The sequence below is a fragment of the Pecten maximus genome, unplaced genomic scaffold, assembly GCF_902652985.1.
Source record: "Pecten maximus unplaced genomic scaffold, xPecMax1.1, whole genome shotgun sequence".
NCBI classification, from domain to species: Eukaryota; Metazoa; Mollusca; class Bivalvia; order Pectinida; family Pectinidae; genus Pecten; species Pecten maximus.
In genome coordinates this window covers 1-15,353 of record NW_022979314.1, presented here as the reverse complement: position 1 = coordinate 15,353, position 15,353 = coordinate 1, and the positions used below count along the sequence as shown (strand labels likewise).

The window sequence follows — 15,353 nt, the reverse complement described above, 5'->3', positions numbered from 1 at the left end:
TTTTCGTGCTTAGTTTTTGGAAATAGTCACAGTAATTTAGTATTTGAAATTGATCAAATTACCACTAAATGTAATTGAATTCACAATAAAATATTATTATTATGTTTTATATTACAATAGTACGTGGATCACTATCCTTTTTACATGTATTCGTATGATGTATTGATGTATACTCACATGCTGTTATCACCTATAGGCCGATAGGCCTACGGAATAAATAAAGGAAATACCTGTATGTATAATTGGTACTCTCAGGACATGCCTGTTGTCATGGCCACCTGGGCCCAAACCCCACCTCACCACCACCTTATGGACCTCCATAACACCTTACCTATATATATGTATCAGATGAGGATCAGTCTTAACGTGTGCCTGTTTAAACACCTGGCTATAGTTTTGTTAAGTCCCCAATTACCCCACAGGGGTCCATTTATAGCATGCTGTGCCAGGCTCCTCTGCCTTACCTACCGGTAATTAGTATTTAACGCTACCCATATATAATAGCTATCTGTGAATGCTTTTCAAAAATGTATAGGTTTTGTTTGCGAATCATCAAAAAATAATTAATTTTTATATACATTTTTCTTCGCAATAAGATATTCAATAAATATAGTTTATATGCTGATTTTCTTTAACTACAAAAAGAGTTAAAATCCCCATCAGTTATACAATTTTAAGGTAAAGAACAATTAATAATTTTCTTAATGCAACAGGGAAATACTTAAATGCTGATTAAAATGTATCCCAAAATTTTGTTTTTAATCAATATTGCAAAAAAACATGTTAGCGTGAACTGTAAAATAAACCCTTTGGCTTAAGGTCCACATGATCCACATGTGTGAATAATATAATTGTTAGCAGGTAACTTTATAGAAGAAAATGATGAAATTACAAATACAAGTGTTGTATGACAAGTACAGCTCCAGATGCATGAACATGTATGTGTGTTATATAAGCTTAAAACTGTTGCCTCCCCCCCCCCCCCCCCCCCCCAAGTTTGCCAGTATTTCATAACAAAAATGACATTAATTGTTCCCTCAGGCCATTATCTCATTCTGTGTTACCTGTAACTGACACATGTACCATGGAATCAGATCCAATATGTTAGATATTCAAAATATTAGATACCTGCACACGGGTACATGTACAGAATTTTAAACTATTTCAGTAAAGTAGACGGGAGGTGTATTACAAGTAACATATACCTTTTATAAACTTGAAATTTTAAAATTTAGAACTGTTATGATCACTTAATTACCGCTACATTCAAAGAATCTCTTTCTTTACATGTTAAATCAATGTTTAATTCTGTATGCGTTCAGGTTTCTGACTTTAAGCATTGGATGTATACACATAGAATGTACAACATATATTATGGGCTGAATTGGGTTTTAATAAGCATAATATCACATCAAAAATGAAATTATGAATATACTGCTTAATTTAATCTGAAAACTACCATATAGATTAAATGTATCAAATTGAAAATGTTCAAGTAACGATAATTGTTTTCAAATGTTGTATTATATACTTTCATGTGATGAAAACAAAATTACTGGAATTAAACATGTGAAATGTATAACTGATTAATACATCACAGTTATAATATGCGGAACTCCAAAGGGCAATATGTTTTGCACACCAATCCAAATACGAAGTGGATTTAAGTGGATATTTTCGTGGGTCGGAAGCATATTGTTGAGTGAAAGAAAGAGTTTCAAGGTTGTACTGAAAATATGCCTTGTACCAAAAACGTCTATATCACATATATGTGATATTTACATCTCTGCTAAGTTCGAAATCGACTTTGGATCTTTTTACATATCCAACGAGTTTATTCCATGCGTATTTCGCTCTATCGACTTGGGATCTTTACAGTCACCACTAGGGTCTATTCCATGCGGTTTTCGTAGACAATATAGTAAGTCCTACATAGACAATATAGTAAGTCCTACATAGACAATATAGTAAGTCCTATATAGACTAATATAGTAAGTCCTATATAGACAATACAGTAAGTCCTACATAGACAATATAGTAAGTCCTACATAGACAATATAGTAAGTCCTATATAGACTAATATAGTAAGTCCTATATAGACAATATAGTAAGTCCTACATAGACAATATAGTAAGTCCTACATAGACAATATAGTAAGTCCTACATAGACAATATAGTAAGTCCTATATAGACTAATATACATGAACTGAGTTACTCAAAAAGTTTTTTCCCATCAACTCTTAATGAGTTTAATTAACTAGACAGAGAAGTTTTAAATGCTAATACAGTAAATCAATTTAAAAAACTCATTAAAAATACAAATAATAATAATAATAATGACATATATGAGGTAAGTAATATATTCAAGTACAATGGACAAAGAAAATATAATATAATACTCTGCCAATTAAGAAACAAAGCCTCAAACCTAAACTCAGATCGTTATAATGACCACCTAGTTGAATCAGTAGCATGTGTATGTAACTATGAACATGAAAATATTCAACATTTCATGTTTGAATGTCCTTTATTTGATAATGCTAGACAACATCTAATTCAAAGCTTAGCACAAATAAACACTCAAGATGATCACAATCACTATAATATTAATGCTCTTCTAAAAGGATGTAATCTATGTAACAATAATGTCAATATTGACATACTAAAATCAGAGACCTATATACTAGGGACTCGCAACAACCGCTTTTCTCGCATAGTCACGACCTCACCTATTGTTCTCATAACCGGAGGTATATTTAGCACGAGATCTAGCGAGACCAAGCGCTGCGGCTGCGCAATAGGTGGATATCGGAGTTGTTTATATTAGTGACATGTGCCGTGCCAAGAGATGGCGACGACTGTCTGTGCACATGTGTCACCGCGTTTGGCCGAGATAACTTCACACTGGCGATAGTTATACCTATGCACTGTAATGAAAAAAGCACCATTTTTCTGTTAAAGATTCATATAGAAACACATGGAAAATGTCGTCCGATTTTCTGCCATTAGACGATGATCTATTTAGATGTTATAGAGAAATATACTGACGACGATTCTTATATTTTCGATAGTGATACTGACTTCAGTCAGTGCTTCCCTAATTATACCGGACTCTTACAAGGGGAAATATAATCACCTGTGTTATTTTCTTTGTATCTAAATACACTTTATAAATGACAACTGTCCAAGTATTGAATTACAGATGCTTAATCTTTTCTTGCTAATGTATACATACCGACGACATGGCTTTATTTGTTAACTGCCCAGAAGATTTACAAATTATGTTTGGATATATTTGTTAACTGCCCAGAAGATTTACAAATTATGTTGGATTCTGTATATGCATATACCATAAAATGGAATCTGGAGGTCAATGTTGATATAACTAAAATCATGGTGTTTAGAAATTGTGGACAAATAAAAAATAATGAGCCATGGAAATATAATAATGAATAATAATGACAATATAGAAATTGTTGACAGTTTTAAATTATTCGGTATGCTGTTCAACTACAATGGGAAGTTTTACAAAACACAAAAACATTTTGCAGAACAAGGCAGAAAAGCTTTATTTTCTCTGACAACTTCTCTTAGAAATCATTGCTTGAATGTAGAAACTTATTGTTTTATTTTTGATTCGTATGTAAATAGTATTTTACGTTATGCATCGGAAATATGGGGATTTCACAAAGCACCAGATGTCGAAAGCTTACATTAGAAATTTTGTAAAAAAAAATACTTAACTTAATAAGGTGCCTAAATCAACTTGCAATGACTGTTTACTGTGAATTGGGTAGATTACCATTAACTATTATGAGAAAATTAAGAGTGTTCAAATATTGGTGAAACAGTCGGATAATCTGGTATTGAAGACATGTCTTGATGAAATGGTAAATGAGAATGACGTGTGGATATGTGACATTAAGAATGAATTAGCCGCTTTAGGTATTGAGTACATGTTTTATTCTAATTCACCAGTAGACTATGTTTTTAAAAGCATTGAGCAGAGATTGACCGATGTTACAAAACAAAACATGTTAACAGATATCTAGTTCTTCGAAAGGTAGATTATATATCAATATCTGATAGATAGCCACTGTGTACAGTTTTAAACCTATAGAAACTAAATATAAATGTATGTGGAACATCCTCACACAAATTAAATATAGAAATAGGTAGACATAATAATATTACCCAAAGAAATAGAACCTGTAACAATTGTGATTTGGGTGACATCGAGGGCGAGTTTCATTTTTTTTTGATATGTCCATTATATACAGGTCTGAGGGTAAAATGTATAAAACAATATTACTACAAAAGACATTCTGTTTTTAAATTAATCCAACTATTATCTGTTAATAATGTTAGAGAGTTGTCAAATTTAGGTTACATGTAATATCTATATTTGGCTTGCAAAAGACCGAATTTATTAGTGTAGATAATTTTATATTGAACAGTTTTCATGTACATGTATGTAACACTCTCCTGTTCACATCTGTAGTTGTTTAATGTTATATATCTTGTATACCTATAGGCCTTATAGAGCTCATCTGCACCCACCACTAGACCAGTGATTCGTTGATGTATTTCACCAGCAGTTTTACAGTATAAAAACCAGCATTAAAACTATGCCTTTTATCTTTTTTTTAGAGATATTTCTTGTTTATTAGACAAATGCTATAAAAAAGTCTTTTCTTATAAAAGTCTTAAGTAAAATGAAAAAAAAAAAAAAAAAAACTGTCATGTTTGATGATTGATAATATTTTATTATTTAGTATTGAAAACTTTGATAGTACTTGGGTCATGTACCAATGGTAGATCTTTTCTTCTTTGGCATTCTGAAAAAAAAATCAAGTTTAATAAGTATTGATACATTATGGTATAGAATAGGAAGAAAAGCTTCTATAAGATTTAAATTTGAAACATTCAAATTTCAAATACCCTGCAGTAAATTCATATACCCCAAATGTTAATTAAACAGATTCATAAATTCAAAATTAACCTAAAAACATATATATCTAAATATGAATGGACTCATTTAAGTTTAATTAGGGAATGAAGACACACCTGAGGGATTTTTGTCTTCCAGAGTACAGGTAAATATTTAGATTGTATACTGCACAGCATGCCTTTAGTGAACTCTAGTATTTTGGGGAGATGGACATGGCCAGCCTCAGGACAGGTGTTGACAATGAGACACACCTGTTGATTGATGTATATCTCAAAGGTAATAAAGGTGTGGCCAATGTCCTTATGGTCTGGATGGAGTGGGGGAGCCCAGGTGATCACCATGACAATATTTTATTCTGTAGACCCAGAAGTACAGGTACATACAGGTATATACTCTACATATATTCTGAATGGACCCCCTTTGAGTTTATTAGGAGATGCCCCATGACTAGGTGTAAATGTTTTTATCAAAGGTGAGGTGTGATCAATGCCCCAAAGGTTGGGGGGGGGGGGGGGGGGGGGGGGGGGGTATATATCGGTCATAATGGGGGGAAAAATATATAACATTTTGATTTTATCAATTTCCCACACAATACAATAAAATATATACCACAGTATTTAATGTTTTGCTATGTGCAAAAGATATCATAGCTATTATATTCCAACACACTCATTCCTCGATCAATCCCTGCAATTCTGTATCAAATATCTGTTTTGAAACACTAAATAATTTACAAAAAGTATAATATTTAATTTAATTTACATTAGACTGATTTATGGTTTTTTTCAATTAGTTTCAATTAATGCATTTCTTTCAATAATGGCTTTATTATTCATGAGATCAATGTTAACAGAAGTCATGGTTATACTATATAAAATTCTACAGATTATAGCTATCAAATCACTAATCTAATCATAAATATGATATTAAAGTTGAATTGAATATAATTAATGGATAGTTTAAATTATATACACCTTCCAGTTAAAAATAAAATAGACGATAGTATACCAGCCATCGTTTTCTCTTGTTTTTTTTTACTAATTTTCACTGGGCAATAACTAAATATTCACAATGAATTACAAAACAAATTTGACTATCGAGCAAGAATTATTTGAAAACCATTTTGAAATTGGTCAATAAATAAAAAAGGAGTTAATCTGAAACCATGTAGCACTGTCCTTAACACCAGCCATCCACAGTATAACCATAATTTGTTTTGTTTACTTATTTTCACTGGGCAATTACTAAATATTCACAATGAATTACACAACAAATTTGACTAAACGCGATAGAGTAACTATCGAGCAAGAATTATTTGAAAACCATTTTGAAATTGGTCAATAAATAAAAAAAGGAGTTAATCTGAAACCATGTAGCACTGTCCTTAACACCAGCCATTCACAGTATAACCATAATTTGTTTTGTTTACTTATTTTCACTGGGCAATTACTAAATATTCACAATGAATTACACAACAAATTTGACTAAACGCGATAGAGTAACTATCGAGCAAGAATTATTTGAAAACCATTTTGAAATTGGTCAATAAATAAAAAAGGAGTTAAACTGAAACCATGTAGCACTGTCCTTAACACCAGACATAAGCGGCCCGACATAAGCTAACCAGCGCGGTAATCGCCGTGAAAAGAAGTTGAACGGTCACATGTGCAGTCTTCCGAACATAAAGTACTACGGAATACGTTTGAAACACCAGTTTACATAAAAAAATTGCACTTACGTTTGATTCCCGTGATTTGTTATCGGACAATAGTCTTCTATGAGCTGTCATAAAGCTGACCGTGTTTCAGGCGTACTTTCAATATGGCGTCTAAACATTAGGAGCAGCCATGCACTCTGGGATAAATCACCCGAACTTCCGCTCGGCGGTGACGTTTGGTAAGCCAATGAGCTTGTTGCGAGTCCCTAGTATATAGGTCTCTGCTAAAATGTGTAACACAGTACATACATGAAACTGAAAGATTTGATATTTGACATATATGTGTGATTCTAGAGACTGGTCAAATGCGGATGAGGTTTGTAATTTGATACTCAGTTTTGGCTGTAAAACCACAAACTCAGCAGGAGAATTAGTCTCGGCCATAAGAACATTACGCCCCTCATGAACACCACTGGTCAGTGTCTTGTCTGATGACACACTTTTACATAACTGACCTTGTAGTGTCTAGTTAAGATCACATGAAAACAGAACCCCGTGTCTCCCTTCACCTCCACCCCAGCTGGTGATATAAATTGCCCCAGGTCCCACTCTAACCACATCTTAATTCCTAGATCAAATCAATACAGTCACGGTAATGTATATGGGCTTGACCTTTCTGTACTCACTATTATTCCGGGGAGTGCTTTTCCAGATTTAGTTTAAACTTTGTTTTATTCAATAATACATGGCAATATAATATATACAATATAATTTCAAAAAGGATTCAGAAACAAGTACTAAGTACTTATGTAAATCTGTCTCCTTTTCCAGATTTGACCAGACCCTTAGTTTCAAACTAGGGGTAGATAATTTAGCTTGGCAATTCTTGATAAAAAAACAACTTAGGGTCTGGTGGCCAGTCTATTTCCTCCCTCTCCAAAACCTAGCACGTCTGGCTGTTAACAGAACGTTAAACAAAATAAACCAACCCTATAGTCATGCCCCCCCCCCCCCCCCCCCCCCCCCCCCCCCGATGCCCCGTCAAAACCTGGTACGTCCTTAAATGAGCCTGGCTGTTAACAGAACGTTAAACAAAATAAACCAAGTAGTGCTGTTATTATACGTTCAGTGTGTTTTTGCTGACGATACGTCACTAACTAACTACCATTAACCATGACTCAGAATCGTTAAATAACTGGGCTAAAAATGGTTGGTCCATTTCAATCCTGGTAAAACAGAAGCTATTTTACTTCAAATACAAGCGAATTAGATGAGGATCACCAATTCAAAATGAACAACGAGTTTCTAAACTTTAGTAACGGCCATGGATATTTAGGGGTTATTTTCAATGCAAAAGGGAAATGGGGTGACCATATTGAAAATACATATAGATATGTTTTACAAAAGGTTCGTTCTCTAACTGGTTAAATAAATGTATATAGTCTTAATAAGATATCTCGTCTTAGCATATACTTCAATTTTCTATAAATGATATATTATTGTATTTATTAGAAAAAGTCCAAGGTGAAGTGGATCATAACTGGTTTACCGCCATACGTAAGTAGTGATTCTCTGTATTTAGAATCCGGATTAATGAAACACTTTCTGATAGACGTAAGAGAAGAAAATGACAGTTATCTTATAAGATGAAACACGATTTAACACCAGATTGTCTTAATGCTATTCTACCCCATACAGTTTAACAAAACACCCATACCCTCTTAGAAATAGAAATTATTTTGAAACTCCAAATTACAGACTTCCTACTACAAATTTGTCTTTTCTACCCCAACTCTTCGTTTATGGAATAGATATAAGCTCCAGATCTGTACCTTCCATTGAAACTTTCAAAAAATCTATTACATCAGATTTGAATAAGTTGCGACCTCCAAAGTATTTTGGATTTGGTGATAGGAAAATTGATATGATACACACAACATTGCGACACCAAAATAGTCCTCTCAGATACGACTTATCCGTGTTAATCTTGTAGAAACTCCTGAATAACCCTTGTCAGAACGTATTTCTTTGATTGCCCTCGTTTTGATCTTGATTAAAAAGTCTGGCATAAACATTTAATCAATACAAAGAGTTGTGTTCTAGTGAAATCTTAATAATAGTTTCAAATGTGCTATTTAAGGTTAGTTTTATGCAGTATTTTGAGAAGATATATATTGACAGCTATAGGCTTAAATAAATAGTTTAGCGATGCAAAATAAATGAACGTGTACAATTAACAAACGGATGCGTGATACTGTACATGTGTGCACCTGATAATAATCATAATAAGACCTTATTAAGGATATCGATGGCACAAAAAATGTTTGTTGTAAAATACTATAGGAAAAGGGCTTAGTGTACGTTTGAAATTGCGTTCAATTTCCTTGAATAACATAGATACAAATAAAATATGTTTAAAAAGTAATGCGTTGACCTTAAAAAATGCTTAATACAAAAAAGTACTTCTGCTCCGCCATACAAAAAAAAATTGTTTTCCCATCTGAAGTGAATTTAGTGTTAGATTTTTCTACTTTATATTGCAAGCACAAATTTTGATTTATATGCATACTCGAAAAGAATCTTAGTTATTGCATATATCGAAATTCAAGATACAAAATAGGGGGAAATTATGCATTACTGAAAAATATACTGTATAATCATCAGGTGGTTATATTTGCCGCGCAAACACAATTGTAGAATACTAATAGAGCCAGTATTATATTCCAGGGGAGGGAACTCTAAGTTGGCAATGAACTCTCCTTACCTGGAGGTGTAATCACAATCAGGTATCCCAGAATGCTCTAATTTGGAGACAACAAACTACGAAGATGATGTCATCTCCGTAAATCCTCTTCAGAAGAATATCTTATCTATTTATAGTCATTTTTGTCATCATATAAAGCCTGAGCAAGTCCTACATATTTCAATTAGTGTGTAAGTTAGAAAATACACGATACTTGCATTGTAGAATATATTTCATCGTTGCCCTGGGGTTCACTTCATTTCCGAAGATGACGTCACAGATGTAAATACGACCAGAAAGGCAGTCTGTCTGTTTCGTTGCAAACCACCCAAAGTAGAATGAAAATTGCGTCTATATAGTTGGTTTAAAATTATAGATTGTAACCATGGATCTAGATGATGATTTCGACTATGAGCAGGATATGTCGGAAGAAGAAGAAAGCGATGGCGATGATAATTTCGTGGATATGGGGCTCGAAACGGAACCGTCGACAACACAGGAAAAACACGAATCGGAAGAATTCCCATACGAAATTTTCACGGCGGATCAAATTGTCCAGTTCATGGTTGATTGCATAAAAGAAGTGAATGCAGTTGTCCAGGTTGGTTTTCGTAGTATTTTTAGATTCCGTCGACTACTTCATAAACCATATTGACTCGCCTTTCTTTTTTGCCAGAACAAAAATCTCATCAATAATGTCTCCGTTTTGTCCTCTACTGTTGTTTACGAATGGAAACGGTTGTGTGCATACAGCTATTTGTGTGGTTTTACGTTGTATATTCCTACTGGTATTTCGGGGATATTTGTTTTTAAAAAGATATCGATAGTCATTGATAGACAAACCTAATATGTATCATGTTCTAAATTTAGCCCCTACTCTCGACTGCCTAATGTGGTATTAGACTGTTCAAATTTGTTTATCTGCATACTCATGCGTTTCGGATAGGACTTTGAACAAACTAATTACTTTATTACTATAAGATTTTTTTTTTGGTCATGGCTTTCCTTTTTTCATTTCATTTATAATTAAAAATATAAAATGCAATATTAATATTTGGTTTTGGTTGCAAATATTGTAGCGATACATGTATGTGATAATATACATTGCAGGAACATTATGAAATAGCCAACTTCAATTCATCTTACCCAAAATAGAGTGATAGTAATGATCGATATGTGTTTATTTAAGGATTCAGAATTTAACTATACATAGCAAAAAACGGTTTTTAATAATGATTGTACATCAATGTTTTAAGGACCGATTTATGGATATATAATAAACCTATCAATAGGGACCATGTGAATCCCACCGGTATATGAACACAGAAAAGAAATGAAGGTGATCAAGAAGCTTACAATAAAATTATAACTTAAAATAGATCATGGAACAGATAGAAAACTAGTTGAGAAGTTTTGTCACATATTATTTTTGAGGACACACATGTACATTTACAGAGTAACACACTGTATTTGTACTACTGTCAATCTATTTTATAGCATAACTGCAATACATGTGCCGAAGAAATTTAATAACAAAGCTGAATTAATTGCAGTGCCCAAACACAAAATCAGTCCTGCATAATTATCCACAGTTAATATATATATATACATATATTGGTAAATTACTACAAAAATTGAATTCATTACCGTAGCAGATTTTTGAAATTTCTGGATTCAAATAATGTAAAATATGTAAAATCCTTAATTGGAGACAAAACTATATGCAAACAGATTTGTAATAATTTTAATCCAACTTTCTGTTCTACAATTTTTGGAGATAACTTCTATTTTCAGATCCCTTCAACTATAACTAGGATATTGCTGAATCATTTCAAATGGGACAAAGAGAAGTTGATGGAAAGGTAAAAAGTTTTATTTCATTTTGCACATTGAGTAATTTTAATTAATTAAGTGTAAAAGTTGAAAGCATAGGTCACCTTACTAACTCGGACTAGTGGGAATTTCCTTTTAGCTTAGTGGATGTTTATCTTGAGGGCGAGAGGTCGCTAGTTCAAGGCCCATTGCGGGCAGGGCTTTTGTTATTACTCCTACCTACCTATTACATATTTGGTTTTGTTAACCACTCCAATGTGAGGTTTTCATGTCTCCTTATGTTTTTTGATGCCTGTAATAAATGTATCTATTATACTGAATTCAAAATTTGGTTTTCCATTAGCCTACTCTAATTTGATAATTTCACTAGTCTATTTCTAAATGTGGAAGTGTACTGTTATTCATAATTTGAAACTACTGCAAGAGGTTATTTCAAATTTGTATTGACTATTCCTCATTTGTAACTACTGCACTATGCTATTCCTTATTTGGTATTGCAGTAGGCTGCACCTTATATGGTACTGCACTAGGCTATTGCAACTAAACAAGTGTGTGTCAGTCTTGTGTAAAAATACTATCAGGTAGCATGAAAAATCCTGTCCCCTGTGTCATACAGAATGTCCATTAAAATTTGTATATAAATCTGGCAGGTATTATGATGGAGATCAGGAGAGGCTATTCTCGGAGGCCCATGTTGTCAGTCCACACAGGAAGGACTCATCAGGCAGACCTGCCAAGGTAATGTTTCTGTCTGTAGAAATTACGGATGGTTTTGTTGTATATGTTTGATCCTTAACACTAAACAGACTCGATAATTGTAGCTAACAAGGAGGTCAGTGATATTTACACCTCCATATAAGCTGTTAATCTGTGTTTGTAGGATTGAATTTTTTTTGTTTAGCAGCTGCTGCCTCCCTGTGTTATAAGAATGGAATTCTTGTCTTAATACTTTGGTAATTTTATGAATCTACAGAACAAAGGTCAATATCTTGTAACAGATTACATATATATACCTGGTGTCAGTGACCAGAATATGAAATTTGGTATCCTCAATCTCTTCAATACAGCTTAGGTTGAGCCCAGTATTAAATGATGTAAAAGGTTGAGCCCAGTATTAAATGATGTAAAATTGTATCTAGCTGTAGAATTTATGTAAAATTATATCTAGCTGTAAAATTGATGATGTAAACTTATATCTACTGTAGAATCGATGATGTAACATTATATCTAGCTGTAAAATTGATGGTGTAAAATTATATCTAGCAGAAGAATTTATGATGTAACATTATATCTAGCTGTAAAATTGATGATGTAAAATTATATCTAGCTGTAGAATGGATGATGTAAAATTATATCTAGCTGTGGAATCTTATGTTGTTACGACAATCAATAGATCATAAGGTAATTCATCAGGATGTATTAACCATCCTCTTGTTTAATTTTGGATGTATTAACCATCCTCTTGTTTAATTTTGGATGTATTCACCATCCTATTGTTTAATTTTGGATGTATTGACCATCCTCTTGTTTAATTTTGGATGTATTGACCATCCTCTTGTTTAATTTTGGATGTATTGACCATCCTCTTGTTTAATTTTGGATGTATTGACCAACCTCTTGTTTAATTTTGGATGTGTTGACCATCCTCTTGTTTAATTTTGAATGTATTGACCGTCCTCTTGTTTAATTTTGAATGTATTGACCATCCTCTTGTTTAATTTTGGATGTGTTGACCATCCTCTTGTTTAATTTTGGATGTGTTGACCATCCTCTTGTTTAATTTTGAATGTATTGACCGTCCTCTTGTTTAATTTTGAATGTATTGACCATCCTCTTGTTTAATTTTGGATGTGTTGACCATCCTCTTGTTTAATTTTGGATGTATTGACCATCCTCTTGTTTAATTTTGGTTGTATTGACCATCCTCTTGTTTAATTTTGGTTGTATTGACCATCCTCTTGTTTAATTTTGGATGTATTGACCATACTCTTGTTTAATTTTGGATGTATTGACCATCCTCTTGTTTAATTTTGGATGTGTTGACCATCCTCTTGTTTAATTTTGGATGTATTGACCATCCTCTTGTTTAATTTTGGATGTGTTGACCATCCTCTTGTTTAATTTTGGATGTATTAACCATCCTCTTGTTTAATTTTGGATGTATTAACCATCCTCTTGTTTAATTTTGGATGTATTCACCATCCTCTTGTTTAATTTTGGATGTATTGACCACCATACTCTTGTTTAATTTTGGATGTATTGACCATCCTCTTGTTTAATTTTGGATGTATTAACCATCCTCTTGTTTAATTTTGGATGTATTGACCATCCTCTTGTTTAATTTTGGTTGTATTAACCATCCTCTTGTTTAATTTTTGATGTATTGACTATCCTCTTGTTTAATTTTGACAAAGAAGATGACGAGGTCGGCATCAGCAGCAGCCAGCCAGGAAGTTACCTGTGAGATTTGTTGTTTTGGGAAAGTCGCTGTGGTGAGTGTTGTCTGCTATTTCTAGTATGTGTGGAAAACAAATGTTATTGTAAATGAGGAATAGGCGTTTTATATTTCAACGATATATTATTGAATAAATGAGTAGGAAAACAATTGTTATGTAGTGAGATTGTGGTAGCCTGATGGTTAAGAGATTGTTATGTAGTGAGATTGTGGTAGCCTGATGGTTAAGAGAATTGTTATGTAGTGAGATTGTGGTAGCCTGATGGTTAAGAGATTGTTATGTAGTGAGATTGTGGTAGCCTGATGGTTAAGAGAATTGTTATGTAGTGAGATTGTGGTAGCCTGATGGTTAAGAGAATTGTTATGTAGTGAGATTGTGGTAGCCTGATGGTTAAGAGATTGTTATGTAGTGAGATTGTGGTAGCCTGATGGTTAAGAGATTGTTATGTAGTGAGATTGTGGTAGCCTGATGGTTAAGAGAATTGTTATGTAGTGAGATTGTGGTAGCCTGATGGTAATGTATCTCAAAAGTTTCATAAAGAGAAATAGGAATCAGCACATTTGGAAATGATGAGAGGGGAAAATAATCAATTTGTTATGTAGAATGTATTATTGCTGACCTGATAGTAATAGTATACTGGGTAAAGGTTTGTTAACGAAATGATGCTAAAATGGAATGATTATAACGGACAAAGATATATCGTGTTAATGTGTCGTTACAGGAAATGACAGGGCTGGAGTGTGGTCATAAGTTCTGTGTGCCGTGCTGGACAGACTACCTCACATCAAAGATTATAGACGAAGGTCAAGGTCAAACAATATCCTGTGCTGCGTTTGGTTGTGATATTTATGTAGATGATGCCACTGTCATGTAAGTTATTTGTAATTGAAAAAAAACCCCACCAAAAACTGTGAAATCTATATATCCTTAGCAATAAATTTCATAAATAATATTAGTCAAATGATCTGTCAGGATCCACAGTGACTGTTATGTCTTGTAAAATGGCACAAAAAAATCTGTATTTGATTGGATCAAGAAAGTTAGAAATACTTCATAGCTGTTTGTTTTTTTTGAAACACTGATAAAAATGAATTCTATAATATACTTTTACTATTAATCTCTGAGGTTTAAATAATTTTTTGTTTCTTATTTCAGGAAACTAGTCAAGGATAGAAAAGTAAAGTTGAAGTACCAACATCTTATAACAAACAGTTTTGTAGAAGTAAGTTTTATGATCGAAACCTTAAGTAAAAAAACAATGGTTCTGTTTTCTAATCTTGATTATGGAAAAAAATTAACATTAAAACAAGTCTGTCAGGGATTGTAAGCACATATACTTACTTGATTTGGTAACACACTTAAATCTAATATTCTGCTTTAATGTTGATTAAATTTATTCCAACCTAGTTTATCCTAGGAAAGTAGTACCTACCTTAAGGTATAAAAGACTTGGTAGTATGTAATCATGTATTTTAAATGTTTTTGGAAGTATTTCTAATAATGACACCAATGTTTAATTGAAAGGAGATCTGATTGTAATGTGTTTGATTGACAGTGTAATAGACTTCTAAGATGGTGCCCCGCCCCAGATTGTGGCCATGCTGTTAAGGTTGGGTACTTTGACTGTAGACCAGTAACTTGTGCGTGTGGCCACACATTCTGGTAAGTAGGTCACAGATAGTGGTAAAAATGACTTCTTGCTTGAAACAAACA

The 15,353-nt window shown here is 33.1% G+C and overlaps 1 protein-coding gene and 1 long non-coding RNA gene across 2 annotated transcripts; one reads left to right on the top strand and one right to left on the bottom strand.

Annotated features, from left to right (window-relative positions):
* Positions 1 to 4,743: 4,743 nt before the first annotated feature.
* On the bottom strand, positions 4,744 to 6,735 carry LOC117318474. The gene is made up of 2 exons (XR_004530375.1): positions 6,690 to 6,735; positions 4,744 to 4,838 (listed from the first exon to the last, which is right to left on the bottom strand). It is a non-coding gene; the product is annotated as an uncharacterized LOC117318474 (long non-coding RNA).
* A 2,636-nt stretch (positions 6,736 to 9,371) lies between these two features.
* On the top strand, positions 9,372 to 15,302 carry LOC117318473 (E3 ubiquitin-protein ligase arih1-like; the record flags this gene model as incomplete). The annotated part of the gene is given in 7 exon segments (XM_033873454.1): positions 9,372 to 9,952; positions 11,146 to 11,213; positions 11,835 to 11,922; positions 13,599 to 13,676; positions 14,362 to 14,510; positions 14,796 to 14,862; positions 15,196 to 15,302. Coding segments are annotated over 7 exon segments (773 nt in total), but the record flags the coding sequence as incomplete, so codon positions are not given.
* Between the last annotated feature and the right edge of the window lie 51 nt (positions 15,303 to 15,353).